The sequence below is a fragment of the Vigna unguiculata genome, chromosome 1 (genome assembly GCF_004118075.2).
Source record: "Vigna unguiculata cultivar IT97K-499-35 chromosome 1, ASM411807v1, whole genome shotgun sequence".
In the NCBI taxonomy this organism is placed as follows: domain Eukaryota; kingdom Viridiplantae; phylum Streptophyta; class Magnoliopsida; order Fabales; family Fabaceae; genus Vigna; species Vigna unguiculata.
This window is the reverse complement of record NC_040279.1, coordinates 39,178,537-39,193,520: the sequence shown is the minus strand read 5'-3', so window position 1 is coordinate 39,193,520 and position 14,984 is coordinate 39,178,537. Positions and strand designations below refer to the sequence as shown.

The 14,984-nt window shown below is 31.2% G+C and overlaps 1 protein-coding gene across 3 annotated transcripts; it reads right to left on the bottom strand.

The window, feature by feature from the left end:
- Positions 1-7,204: 7,204 nt before the first annotated feature.
- LOC114172975 (G-type lectin S-receptor-like serine/threonine-protein kinase CES101) lies at positions 7,205-11,535 on the bottom strand. 3 transcript variants are annotated; one of them, XM_028057153.1, is made up of 7 exons: positions 10,370-11,535; positions 10,040-10,150; positions 9,720-9,931; positions 8,387-8,597; positions 8,045-8,282; positions 7,835-7,976; positions 7,205-7,751 (listed from the first exon to the last, which is right to left on the bottom strand). In XM_028057153.1, exons 1-7 carry the CDS (start codon positions 11,529-11,531, stop codon positions 7,455-7,457), a joined length of 2,373 nt encoding a protein of 790 aa, XP_027912954.1. In that variant the 5' UTR covers positions 11,532-11,535; the 3' UTR covers positions 7,205-7,454. The 3 variants fall into 3 exon arrangements, with proteins under 3 accessions (XP_027912954.1, XP_027912963.1, XP_027912971.1); XM_028057162.1 differs by having other exon boundaries at positions 8,246-8,282; XM_028057170.1 differs by lacking the exon at positions 7,205-7,751 and having other exon boundaries at positions 7,834-7,959.
- Positions 11,536-14,984: the final 3,449 nt, after the last annotated feature.

The window sequence follows — 14,984 nt, the reverse complement described above, 5'->3', positions numbered from 1 at the left end:
AAGTGTCAACACCCAATTTCGTCTGGGTAAAAAATAAAAAAATAATACAAAAAATGAATATTTAATTGAGCATAAATATATATTTCTTTTTCTTATTTCAACTTTATTTTCATCTTGTTTTTGTTTTGTTCGTTTTGTTTTTATTTTATGACTTTTATTTCACTTTATTTTATTTTATTAATGTTATTATTGTTATTATCTTATATTATTTTTATATCCATTTTAACCCTTTTTATTTTATTTTATTTTATTCTTTCTCTTTATTTAGTTTCGTTTTTATTTTGTTGTTTTATTTTATGTTCTTTGAGTTTAATATGTTTTACTGCACTTTTATTTCATATTAGCTTTTTATCTTATTCCTTTTTATTTAGTCGTTTTCCATTTTTTTATGCATATCCATTTTCATTTTCGTAACAACCTAATTCCTTTTTTATGTACCTGCAGCATTCTTTTTCTTTATTTTTACCTTGTTTTCATTCTGTTAAAAGTGTAACAAGTTTCTATCATGTTCATATCATCTTATTTTTTACCTCCACCTTTATTCTCTTTGCACTCTAAGATTCTTCCAATCACACGTTGCCACATTGCCACGGGTCCCATGTTTTCTCTCTCAACTTATTTTCTAGACATGCAAAAAAGGCTTCTTTTTTTCTCTGCACCAGCACAACCTACCCGCTGCAACTCTCTCTTACATTGTCGCTTCTCCACGTAGATTTCATGCATTAACCCTCGGTTCCATGCATTAATCTTCATACATCTCCTCTGTTTTAATCAAAAAGTTGTCGTTCTTGTGGATTTCCTCAATGATCAACACGCAACCGCCAACAATGAAGAAATCTTTCTCTCCTATAACACGTTTTCCTTTATCTTTTCCGGGAGGCCCAACACTTACTCAAAGGGAACAATAGCCACCATCATGATTCACCTGCAAAAACCGAAAAAACAACAACCCAAAGTCTACTCTCCTCCACCTACACACACAACTTCCAAGCATCCGAAGAGCACGCACGGTGAGAGCGCAAAAAGAGAACAAGGTGAAGGTGAAGAGAAAAAAAGAGTGGAAACAGCTCAGACAAGGGGCAACAGACTTGAACGAGCAGACCCAAGACCACCACCAGCAGGAGCTTCTGAGCTTCTGAGAAGTAAGCATTGTACCTTCAATATTTATGTGTGAGCATGATGATTAGTTGCATGTGGGGATGGCTGTATTTCATTGTTATTGGTTCATGATTCAAATATGCTTGTATGTGGGAACTGTTGTTGCTTTAACGGTTGAAAATGAAACACCATGACACTCTTCCATCACCAACCTCTCTCACTGCCGTCACACCCTTCCATCCTCACACAACTCGCACACATTCCATCCTTCATCTTCTTCACTAATAATCCTCCAAAAACCACCCTCGTATTGCTTCCTCCATCACTGTCACGCTCCCTTCATCTTAATCATCCATCTGCACAAAAACACGAAACAGAGACTCAAGAAAATACCCATACAAATCCCCCATTCACGTCTTCACCACTTCAACATCACACCATTCCCCTGCCCAAGAATACAAAACAGAATCCATTATCCCTCACCTCACCTTCAATCATCTCCTTCACACCACAAACCAACCCCTCCCACACGGTCACCAACAAACCGGAACCCCATTCCAGTGCCAAGCACTCAAGTCTCATTTTCCCCAATCAGCCGTGTCTAATCATAGCGCATAGATGAACAAAGAAGTAGAAACCATCGCCGGCGGCGAGGCCGGCGGCGAGTCAGAGCTTTGAACGGAGTACAAGCACCAATGGCAGTGGCCCTGGGGTTCGCGCAGAAGCAGTTCGAGTTGCGCATGAGGGGAAGGAGAGTGAAGGTCGCATAGGCTCTCGTCGCCAACGACCGTGGTAGACACTGGTGTCGCCCGCGACGGCTGTGGCCGGTGGTGGCGAGATGACGAGGTGACGATCTTTCGGGGTTGGAGTCGATGCATGCGCGAGAACAAGTCGTTGAGCCGCCGGGAACAAGGGCGACGTCTCCGGCGTCAATAGGCGCCGCGGTGGTGTGGTGATGCAACGGTGAAGGTGGTCGTTGATGGTGGTCGGCGTCGTCGCCGGCGTCCCTGGCCTGCCGGAGTAAGTGAGGTGTTGATGATGATTGGTCATGGTTTTGGTTCCAGGTGCAAGAGGGAGAGAGGGAGGTGACTTGCCTCTTGTTTTTTTTTCGGCAGCTAGGGTTTAGGTCAATTGGTTTCACTTGCCACGATTTTTTTTTGTTTTTTCGCCTTGCACCCCCATAGTTTCACCTTGCACCTACCATTATTTCGTTTTGGGCTAGAATACTGTTTACGTTCTGCACCCCTATTTGGATTGTATTAATTGTTTTTTTACACCCTCTTTGCTTTAGGAACTCCTTCGTGTACCCCCGTTTTTAATTCCTGCACCTCCATCTTGTGTTTGCTTAGCACACCCCTTTATTTACTGCACGCACCCCACCTGTTACTTCATATACCATGTGATATTCATGCACCCCATATCTTTGTCTATTGTTTTTGGGTTTGTTGTTGTGTTTACTTTGTGCACCCTCACTAATGACTCATGTACCCCATATTTTATTTTCCACTTTTATTTCTTCTTAAATATTTTCATCCTTTTATTTATTTTATTATTATAAAAAAAACAAAAAAAAAACAAATATATTTGAAAATTATAAAAATTGCAAAAAATAGAAAAATCAAAAAAATAAAAATGTTTTCTTTCGTTTCATTGTGTCTGTCCGGTCGCTCGCACCGCGTGATGCTTATTTTCTAAACATACCAAAAATAGTTTTCTTTCTCTTTCAGTGTCTGTCCGACCGCTCGCGTCGTGTGACACATATTTTCAAGTAATTCAAAAATACAAAAAAAAATATAAAATTCCAAAATATAAAAAACATCAACATTTTCAAACAAATAAGCTTTTAAGAACTACGTGATCCTTGATTCTCCACTGTGAGATACGTAGGAGCAAGGTCAGTCCTTGTCAGGTTCACCTCCAAACAATCAAATCATTTTCTCAAATTGTTTTCCAAATATCTTTTTTTAAAGAACTATGTAACCCTGATTTCTCACTTTAAATGAGAATACGTAGGACCAAAGTCAATCCTTGTCGGGCCCAAAAAATTTAAAAAAAATATATATTTTGTTTCTCTTAGCATTTTTGTCTTATTATTTTTGGGAAAAATTAATATTTTGAAAATCACATCAGCTTTGCGTTTTTTAATTAAAGGTACCGCCCTCGGGCGGGCGCGGTAGGGTGCTAACACCTTCCCTACGCGTAACCGACTCCCGGATCCAAAATCTGGTTTTTCGCAGACTTGTTTTGTTTTTATGGTTTTCCATAGTTTTCCAGAATAACTATGGTGGCGATTCCAAATCTTTTTTTTCAAACCCATTTTCTTTTTTGGTTCGTCGTCCAGTCTCGATTAGGGTTGCGACAACAAGAACAGAGACCAAAAGAAAAATTATACCTAAATATTTTTATTATTTATTATATTTATTTTATGTTTCTATTAACATTAAAGATGGTGCCTTATAAAAGAGATAAAAAGATACACAATTTAATTTTCATCAATTTTTAAAATCTACTACTACAATTTAAAATTTTTAATAAATTTAAAATATTATATATATATATATATATATATATAAAATTAAAAGAAAAATCAAAATTTTTGGGGACCATGGCCTGCCCCTAAGAAGGTTCGCCCCTGAATAAAATCATGTGTGGATTGTACTATGCTTTCATGAAAAAGAAAAAAGAAATCCTTTTGATTCTTTGAAGGGTACTTTTACGATGTTAACATTATTTTAATAAATATGCTTATTTCTTTCTAAAATAAAGTCAATGTATTCACATTAGTATGTAATAATTTGTGTAACTGATAACTTTATTATTTTAAGAAAAAACATGTATCACATTAAAGGATCAACAGTATTAGATGAAAATAGTAGTAATACAGTTTGATCGTGAAATTTATTTTGATGTTGACTTGGAATGGAGTTAATGCATTTGCAAGGGTAGATGTTAAAATTCCAAACACATGAAACCTTATCAATCCAATTAAGAACATATGAAATGAAATGAAAAGATTAGTATAAAGTTATATGAAATTAAATTAAATGAAAAGGATACTATATAGTATTGTGATTTAGACATGTTAAAGAGAGTCAATCCGACTCACACGGGTTGGCTCACTACGAGCTGAGTTGAAAATGAGTGAATCCAAACCGGTTCATTTATAGTGAATCAGAAATTTTGTAATTCAACTCAACCCACCACGGGTTAGTGGGTTAAGTGGGTTAGTGTCAACCCACATAAAAAAATTATTTATTTATTTTTTTTAGTATTTAAAAAAATTTCAATAACCCATAAAATGACAATCATAGCAAAATCAAACTATACATTGATGTCATGCTAATTTAGAAAAAGAATTGTTTATAAAACAGTTGCTTAAGTAATTTAAAAAAATATTGGTGGGTTAAGTGGATCAATTCGACTCGAACCCGTGAGTTAAGTGATCCGAGTTGAACACTTTAAAAAAAAATGATTTTTTTTAATCTAATCCGACTCAAACTTGTAATAAACCATATTAACTTGAGTTAAAATTCATTTTGACATCTCTACTGTGTGATTGAATTGAAATGACCGTGTTGATGGGAGATAGAAGATAGATATATGCATGGTCAGGTTTCAATTCCATTTAGCTTACTATCACGATCATGGTTCAACTAATTTTTCATTAGTAATTACTACCCTATTCTAGTTAAATGTCCCGTTTTCAAAAATAATAATAATAATAATAATTCTTAGTATTCAACACCTGCCACCATTTCATCTATATTAAATTGCTATTGTCTTCAATTATTAAATTATTATTTTGATCATGTCACATAACATTTTTATAAATCAGTTTGAATATATATATATATATATATATATATATATATATATATATATATATATATATATATATATATATTTCCAAATGTCAATTATTTGAATGTCAGTGCACCAGGGATTAATGCTTTAGGAAACGGTTGTATGTATCAATTGAAGAGGGTGGGAAATGGTCAATTATTTGTATTTTTATAGTATTGTTATCTGTTTATTCTATTAAAATGATAAAAAAAATTCCAACTTAAAATAAATAAAATATAATTAACTGTGTTGTTATTAGATTTTACTGTAATATATTATTTTTGCTATATTCAATATTTATTTTTTATATCATGAATTAATATATTTAATTAAAATAAATAACAGATATATAGACCTATTTTTAGGAAATTAAATGTCTGCTGAAAAAATGAAATAACATTATTATTTTTATGTAAATATATGTATAAGATGATCCATTAATAAAATCTTACTTAAATTACAAATGCCAAAAATTAATTAAATAGAAAACATTTTTCTATGACTACTAATAACTATATTAACTATAGGTCTATAAATATAAGTAGAAAAAAAATAATTTTAATTAAGTAGGATATGTGTTAGACGAAAAGAAAAAGAGAAATAGTTTTAATTAAAAATTGAATGATTTTTTAAAATTAAAAAAGGGTTTAAAATATTAGTATACTGTTAATTGGTAATTTTAAAAATAACAAAATATGGATAATTTAAAAAAAATATGAATAGAATATCTTTGCAATTGCTGAGATTTTTTTAAGCTACACTATCTCAGTATCTCATTTCTTGATATAATTTCTTATATTAATTTATTTATTTCCTAAATTAGCTTTGCTATTTATCTCTATTCATGCTACGTTAAAATAACTTTGGTATATATTAGTATAACTCTGACGAAATTCAATAAGAAAGTATTATTTTACAAAAAAATGTGTAAAATAATAATGCTACGTTAAAATAAGTTTGATACATATTTATGACTTTGACGAACTATTCAACAAGAGAGTATTATTGTACAAAAAATGTGCAAAATAAGTGAATACCTTGCGTCATTCTATGGACTAGAGCATGAATATTTGTGTATGTTATTATTTGTTGGAAATTTTAAGTATATTTTGGACATAATTAATTAGATTATATATACTCGTATGGTGATTATTGGCAGATTATTAAGTGTAAATGTAAGAAGAAATTCTTTTGTCTTGATTGTATTTGATAAATTATATATATTATTGTAAAAATATGTTCTTTGTATACATATATTGCTTAAACGATATAATTTATAATTATATATAAAGAGAATTCTCTCTTTTGTGTCCACATTTCATAATTTCAACTTTACCCTTTACAATTTAATTATTTATTAAATTTTTAAAAATTAACGGTTACTATTATAAGATTTTATAAAACTATTTACTTATCTCCTTCTTCTTTCTTCTTCTACTATTTATCAACAATTATTTTTCTCATATTTTCTCCATATATTTTACTTTATTTTTATAAATATATTTTTATTTTGTTTATTAACTTAATAACATTACAATATCATCAATTATTAATATTATTCAAAAAATACGTACATACAGGCGCGATAGCACCTGTGCTTACGCTAGTATTTCTTAAAGAATGTTCAAGTAATAACTTATAATTGCATGTGCTGATCCAAACAATAGGGACATTCAAGGGATGACTCAAGTACTGGCTTAAGGTTTGAGAGAGAGATTGAGACATTTTTTTTTTCTTTGGATTAAATATTGCTTAAGTGCCATGATTTGCTTAAACTGTTAAGTGGCAATAGTGCATGAAATTCTAAAATGTAGTCCTTCAAGTATTGGGATAACAAGTAGTATTTTTCGTGTTGTTAAAAGAGTATATATGAATTTAACGGAAGCATGGATGTTGCATTAAGTTAACATGATAAAAATAAATTATTTAGCTTTAACTTTTGTGTGTGGTTGTTATGTGCTTATCTATTATGATAAGATTGCATTTATTATATGAACAGAAGATGTTACAGGTGAAAAATATTCTAAAAAGACTTATATGCTTGAATACATTCATATACGTGTGTTTTTTTTTATATAATTAAATAGTAAATCTATAAAATGCATAGTAGTATAATTTAGGATGTTAAATGTAAAGTAGATACAATGTAAAAGGAGTTTGTGTTACCCTGAAATTAATGTGTCTAACCTCTCAATAAAAATAGCACATTATATTAAAATGACAATATTATTAGAGATTTTTTTTTCCATATTCATATCACTCATGCATTATATATGAAATATTGGAAATTCAAGTGTGAGTTTAAGTCTCACATTGGATATATGAGTATAAATGAGCAAGTATAACACTATATAAGGATGAAAACTCATAAACTCATTACCTTAAGGTTTTTGGCTGAGAGAGTAGTGTAAATCTCTTATATGGTTAGACTCATTGGTGTTATATCTCCTAAGTGAACCTTCTCCTCCATAGACATAAACCTAGCGGTTTGAACCTCACAATTTGTAAATAAGTTATCTTCCAGATGTGATTGACATTGTGATGTCATTATTGGAGCAATATTTATGTTGCTCTGCCTCCTTCGCACCTTTGATGGTATAAAGTGGTGGTTGTATAGGAGAAGGTAACTCAGCATTTTCATTTGAAAGAAAAGAAATAACCTCAAGCATAGTGGGTCTATCCTTTGCTTTGTCTTGAGTGCACAACAGACCTATATGAATGCATCGCATAACTTGGATGTGGTTGCTTGAACCATTCACAATTGTGTCAATTAGCTTTAGAGCTTTCCCTTCATTCCATAATTGCCATGCCTGAAACAAATTATTTCACACTCTTAAATTTTAAGTGCATCAATTCAACTTTATTTTATTTGTATTCGTTTAAGTTAACTTACATATCCTATTAGGTTCAATGAAAAATCGTCACTAATATTTTTCTTTCCGGTCACAATCTCTAAGAGTAATACCCCAAAGCTGTATACGTCAATTTTGGTTGAGATAACTCCACTCATTGCATATTCTGGAGACATATAACCACTACAAAAATGTTAAATACTTATTACAAAATATTTAAAGGAATTTTTTTACCACATATAAATACTTACTACGTTCCAACAACTCTATTTGTTTTTTCTTCTAACAATGTCCATTTAAGTATCCGAGCCATTCCAAAATCAGATATTTTTGGGTTTAACTCATTATCCAATAAAATATTACTAGCCTTCAAATATCTGTATATCACTTTTAATCTTGAATATTGATGCAAATACACAAGTCCTTGAGCAATTCCTTCAATAATTTTGTACCTTCTCTTCCAATCTAACACAGTTCTTTTGTTGGCATCTATTTAGAAAAAAACCAAAATAAACAATTAAGGAAAAAGATCAGGTCTTGAATATGTAGATGAAATATTGACTAAGCATATGAGATGAGAATATTTTTCGTACCAAAAAGGTATAAATTCAAACTTTTGTTGGCCATGTATTCATAGACTAATATTCTTTCTTCTCTGTCAATGCAAAATCCTAGAAGCCTGACAAGGTTAGTGTGCTGCAGTTTCACAATCAACATAGCTTCATTTCTGAACTCTACCAATCCTTGTCCGGAGCTTTTTGAAAGTCTCTTTATAGCTATTTTTTGGCCATTTGCCAATTTCCCCTAAAAAGATATAAATTTTCTTATTTATTTGTGAAGTATTGAGTTAATAAAAAAAATGAAAGTAAAAAACAAGTATATCAATTCATATTAAATGCATAATGCAATACCATGATAAATTGAACGGTTGAATAAACAAATTAAAGAAAAAACATTATATTTAAATAAGGTAATCGTGATGAGGAGACAATACTAATATTTTCTTTTTAATAAAGATATGTTTGTCTTAAATGATTGTTAGAAAGATTTTTTATGATATGGAATATATATATATATATATATATATATATATATATATATATATATATATATATATATATATATTGTATTTGTTTGATGCTAACTTTTTGAGAAAGATTTCAACAACACTAATAAAATGAGTCAAATTTAGATAAGATATTAACATCAACTGTTACTAAAAGCTTAACATATTTATAAATTTTCTTGTTGTTTAATTGTTTTATTTTTAAGTATACTCATACTTAAATTCTCAACCTAAACTTTGATTTCATTTCTTCTTCCTCCTATATAATTTGGAGAGTTCTATACTGGCTTTTTTTGTATTTAGGGATCTGTTAGAAGTTAAATTTGTAAATATGGGTTTGTTGATTTTTTTTTGCCAAACAGAGTCAAGTCGTCATGGTGTAGGACGACATTACAGGTAAAGTCGTCCTCCACCTAACCGGTTTCTCTTTTTTTTTAAAAGAAACAAAATCGTCATGGGAGACGATAAGGGAAAAGTGAAGTCGTCTTCGTACATGACGACTTCACTTTTCAGTTTTTATTTTTTATTTTTTTTCGTAATTAATGAAAACTGAAAATTTTGAAAAAAAAAATTAAAACCAAAAATTAAAAAAAAAAGAGAAGAATAATTAAAACTGAAAATTTAAAAAAAAATAATAAAATTTGAAAATTTTGAAAAAAAGGAAAAATAATAAAAACATAATATGACGACTTTGCTTTTAAAAAAAAAAAATAGAAACCGATCGGATGAAGGACAACACTTGATCTATTTGAAAAAAAAAAAATCAACTGATTCCTATTTACAAATTTAACTTCTAACGAACCCGTAAATTCAAAAAAGCGGTCCTATGTTACATCAGAAGGGTTATAAAAATTTGTTACCTTGTAAACAGGCCCAAAGCCACCCTCTCCGATCTTATTCGCGAAAGAGAAATTGTCCGTTGCTTGGAGAATGGTTACAAAGTCGAATTTATGTGTATCACTGCGTGTCCTCTTCTCATTCCATTGTTCTCTTCCTTCATCGCACGCATCAGAAATTTCAGTATTTTCTCCGATGTCAGAGAATACATTTGTTCGCTTCTTGCGATTTTCAACTGTATATATCATCATACATTAAAAATAATATATAAGAACTTCAAAAATATATATAACATAATAGCTTCATTTTGAAACTTGAGAATTTTGAAATGATGTAGATTAACCTGTTTCTTTTTGTTTTCTCCAGAACATGATAAAGGATGCAATGAATGAGACTATGAGGAAAAGAACTCCAGCTGCAGTACCAGCAATCCATATTCTCCTCTTCTTGCCTTCTGCAAGAGTAGAAGAGTGTTAATTCTCATATATATGTAATATGTAATAACAACACCGCTTACCAGTTACTCTATACTCATACATACATACTTTTTGAACAACTTCAACGATGCAAACTTCTTAGTAAAACTAGTTTTTTCTAGGATACAACTTAATTTTAGCTTATAAAAAGTCTTTTATCTGAAGAAGTTCATGTTGTGTTGTGTGTATGAACTTACTGGTTTTGGTTTCGCTGAGAAAGAAGAAAACTAGGCGGCCAACACCGGAACTAGTCTCAACAAAGTGTGATGTGTCTCTGCTCCATATTTCACAGCCCGTTGCATCCTTGAATGCGTAAGTGTAAGCCTCACAGGAGCAATTTTTCAAACACCTCATCCAACAATCAGAAATGGTCAAGTTCTCTCTTTCATCAAATACGTATCCCTTTCTTGACATTGCTCCAAAACTATTCCAACTTGGAAAGTACAAATCACTATCTTTCCTACATTTCGGAGGCTGTACCGTTGTACAACCGGGCACAATCTCACCGTCAACACATGAGTAAGAGACACCACTAGCATTCATTTTACCCAATGGTTCTATGATGAGATAACCAGAAACTGAAGAAAATTCAAAGTAGGTCACACTTTCATTTGAAAAGAAACTGAAGTTTAACTTCTCTCTGTCAAGTGATGATGCTTTCAGGTTGCTAAAACTTCCGTTTCTCCACTCTCCACTGCTCCAAATAATGTCCCCTCTCCATATACTAACCAATTGGTTAGTTTTGGGGTCAAGGCTGAGAGAGAAAGACCCTGACCAAAGAGTTTTGTAACTTCTCCTTGCTGTTAGAGACCATTTGTGGCCACTGTGCTTGTCATACCCAAGCTTCATCCCTGGCAACATTGTATCTGTGGGGTAATCAAAGCTCTGCCATAACACCCTCTTCACGGATCCATCTAAGTTGAATTCATAAAGCACAAAGTTTCCTGTATCCAGCAAAGACCCTCTAACACTTTTGTTACTTTCTGCTTCAACTGAATACAGCATCATAGTGGTAGTACTTGACACAATTTTGAGGTTGCCATATTGATCAATGGTGAGAACCCCGGGGTCATCGTAGATTGGATTGTCCCTGTTGGCAAGCCAAACATAGTAATAGTACTTCTTGGCTGATATGCCAAGGTAGAATTTGGTGTTAGCCTCAGACCCATCATCAAGCTGAAAGAAACGCAGTGTGTATAAAGATGAAGGCGAAATTAAACGATCGGTTGCTGCAAGGGGGTGGCCTTGGAGCAACGTGTCTTCCCTCGTGTTTGAAGGCTCTGCAAGTTGCAAGAAACTGGTAAAAGTGATGATGATGATGATGAAGCATAGCACTCTGTTGCTCAAAGTGAAAACCATTTTTGTTTGCATTTAACACAATCTGAAGTTAGCACATATATAGACAGAGGGGTTCAAAAATCTACAAAGCATAGTGTACTCTATGGCCTATCACCAGACCATGGGTTAGGTGGTCTAAGGACAAGCGATCACAGGCGGTCCGTTACAGATGGACTTTTTCTTGGGTTGTTGATGTTACAATCTTTTCGAAATGTTTTAAGGGAGTTTGCGATCGAACCGCCTTCACATTCATTCTAATTAAACTTTGTCTCCACATTTATGGAGACAAACGCCAGAACACACGGTTCTCCAATGGTGCGGAGGTACAAAACTGAATCTGTAAGTTAAAAGTAAATTAAAGTAATGTAAGTCGGTAATCAAGTTTAAAAGACAATTGGACCATGATTAAGAAAACCTTACTCACAACTCATACAAAAAACTATAAATTGGAGCTCAAGGTAAGTTGGTGAGGACCTTTAACTTATATTTATTAACGTATTAATTACAATATCCCTATCTAAACTGACTTAAGCATCAGAGTCTTTTAGACATGTACCCCAATCCTCTGAGACAAGACAGAAATCGAACGAGGATAAAACGAAACAACGAACGATAGAGTGTTGGACAAAAAAAACTTAAAGAATTTAAAAGACAATTCGAGTGTTGGAGATAAGTGCTTAATTCCTATATCCAAATCATATATATTATTCTTTTCTTCTTATATTTCTTTAGAAAAATATCTGAGAAGTTGGTTGAATCATAGTTCCTTGTTTACTTTTAGAAAAATGTACACATAATTTTTATGTAATGCTTATCTCTTTATTCTTTCTTTGTTTCTCTGACCAACGTTTCTTAAATTATAACTGATTGTTGTCGGTTGTTGGTATATCTACACCCAGAATTTGATCAAGTGAAAACCAAGAGACACAATGAAGACGAGGTCAATGAAATTTCAAATCATAAATAAATGTAAAAATTAAATAAAAATAGTAATGCTTTAAAAGGGAGCATGTGAAGGTAGGCACAATAAATGCTAAATGCTAAAAGTTATTGATTATTATTACTATTACTATTATATTTCATATTTAATTATTAATTTTTATTTTTTAAAAAATAAAGTTATATTTGAAGTGAGATAAATGCAATTGTAACTGAAATGTGGTATAGAGACGCTGCTATTTAGTAGGAGTGCAAACAAATCATGTAAATTTATAAACTCGATTTATCCCAATATAATATACTGTAGCATGTCAAATCGGATTATCATTGGGTTGATTTGTGTCTACTTTGGTTGATCCAATTACAATTAGATTAAGTTTGGGATTTTGTGTATCAGAAAAATGCGTATACTAAGTCAACTAATTTAAACTCAATTCAATTATGAAATCAATAGTTAGATTGCATCATCGGGTTCACGGATGGAAACTCCTTATATCCATATTTAAACTAAAATTTATATTATATATCAATAAAAAGTTATCATGTATATGATATAATATGAAGATGGTAAACTTCAGTTAAAAAGTCCTCATAATTCTTTTCACAAATTAATTTAAAAACAATTTTTTTTTTAGTTTTTAAAGAAAGAAGCAGAAAATAAACTTTTTTGCAGATTCAGATTTTTTAACCATTTATCCAACAACTCTAATTTTGAAAAGCAAATTTGTCCTAAAATAAATTATTTTTAATATGAATTTTATTAACAAGAGGACCCTAACTAGATACAAGTTTTGATTTTACAATTCGAGTGATAATATGTTGGCTCTCTTATAAAAACCCACTTCATAGTTTTGTTTTATATTAATAAAAAAATTGTCGGCTGTTTTTAAAAGAGGATGTAAAAATAAGTTTTTTTCAAAAACATTTATTGTATCCCGGAGCTTATTTAATGACAAAAATGTACTTGTATGATTCCTGACATATTTTAAAATATTATGTGCAATATTAATTCTTTTAAAAAAACACAAATTTTTGATAAAAAAAAGAGGGTGAAGGTTATATAACATGAATTAATATTAAACTTATTTTGAAGTATGCACTCCATGAATAAAGTTAAATGTTTTCTTTATAATGGTTACTTAAAATAGCAGTGAAAGACATTTTGAAAATATGTGAACTAAATACTATTTACATAATTTTGAATGAGATAATTTTGCTTTGAGACTTTTGTTTTATATCTTGGTCCAAGCATTTAATTGAGTTCAATAAAAAGGAAATTTTGTATCAACTTTCTTGACTTAAAAATGATGTTTTTTTTTTTTTTATATTCTAAATCATGCTATCTAAATACTTCTCCAAATCATATTTTCTTTATTTTTCAGTTATTGTAATCCAAACTGTTGAAAGCGTAGTATGGGTATGATGTGTTGTACACTATTAATTCCAACTCACCTATTACACATATACCAAACTTTCCTTGTTACTTTACATTCGAAGAATATATGGACTATTGTTTCTTCACTTATTTGACACATAACAAAATGTCCTCCTACACTTACTTCCTACATCAATCTATCTATGATGCAAATTATCCTTTGAAGCTATTCTATTTTGCATCATTGTTCAATCAAAGTATTGTGCTGAGGGAAGTACTTTTAGTTTTCATAACATGTCATATGTCTTTGAATCTTCCCTCATCGTCTCATTGTATAGTTCCTTATATGGAGACCTTACTATATACTATTTTGTTATTTATCTCCCCACCACAACCATTCATCCTTCCTATTCCTATTTAAGTGAGTGCATATATTCATATATCTATAATTTTTATGTAATTAATTAGTAAGTCTATATAAAGTGCTTAGTAATATAATTTAGGATGTTAAATGTAAAATAGAATACAATGTAAAATTTTCAATAAATATGACATTATATTAAAATGACAATATTATTTAACAAATTTTTGCCTCATATTAAATGTGACTCACTACTATACATTGAAGTGTGAACCTCATCACACAATATGTAAATAAGTTATCTGCCATATGTCATTGACATTGTGATCTCATTATTGGAGCAAGATTTATGTTGCTCTGCCCCCTTCGCACTTTTAAAGGTATAAAGTGGTGGTTGTATAGGTGAAGGTAGCTCACTATTTTCATTTGAAAGAAAAGAAATAACCTCAAGCATACTGGGCCTATCCTTTGCTTTGTCTTGAGTGCACAACAAACCTATATGAATGCATCGCATAACTTGGATGTGGTGGCATGAACCATTCACCATTGTGTCAATTAGCTTTAAAGCTTCCCCTTCATTCCATAATTGCCATGCCTGAAACAAATTATTTACACTCTTAAATTTTAAGCAACATCAATTCAACTTTATTTTTATTCATTTGAGGTAACTTACATATCCTATCAAATTCAATGAAAAATCGTCACTGATATTTTTCTTTGCAGTCACAATCTCTAAGAGTAATACCCCAAAGCTATATACGTCAATCTTTGTTGAGATAACTCCACTCATGGCATATTC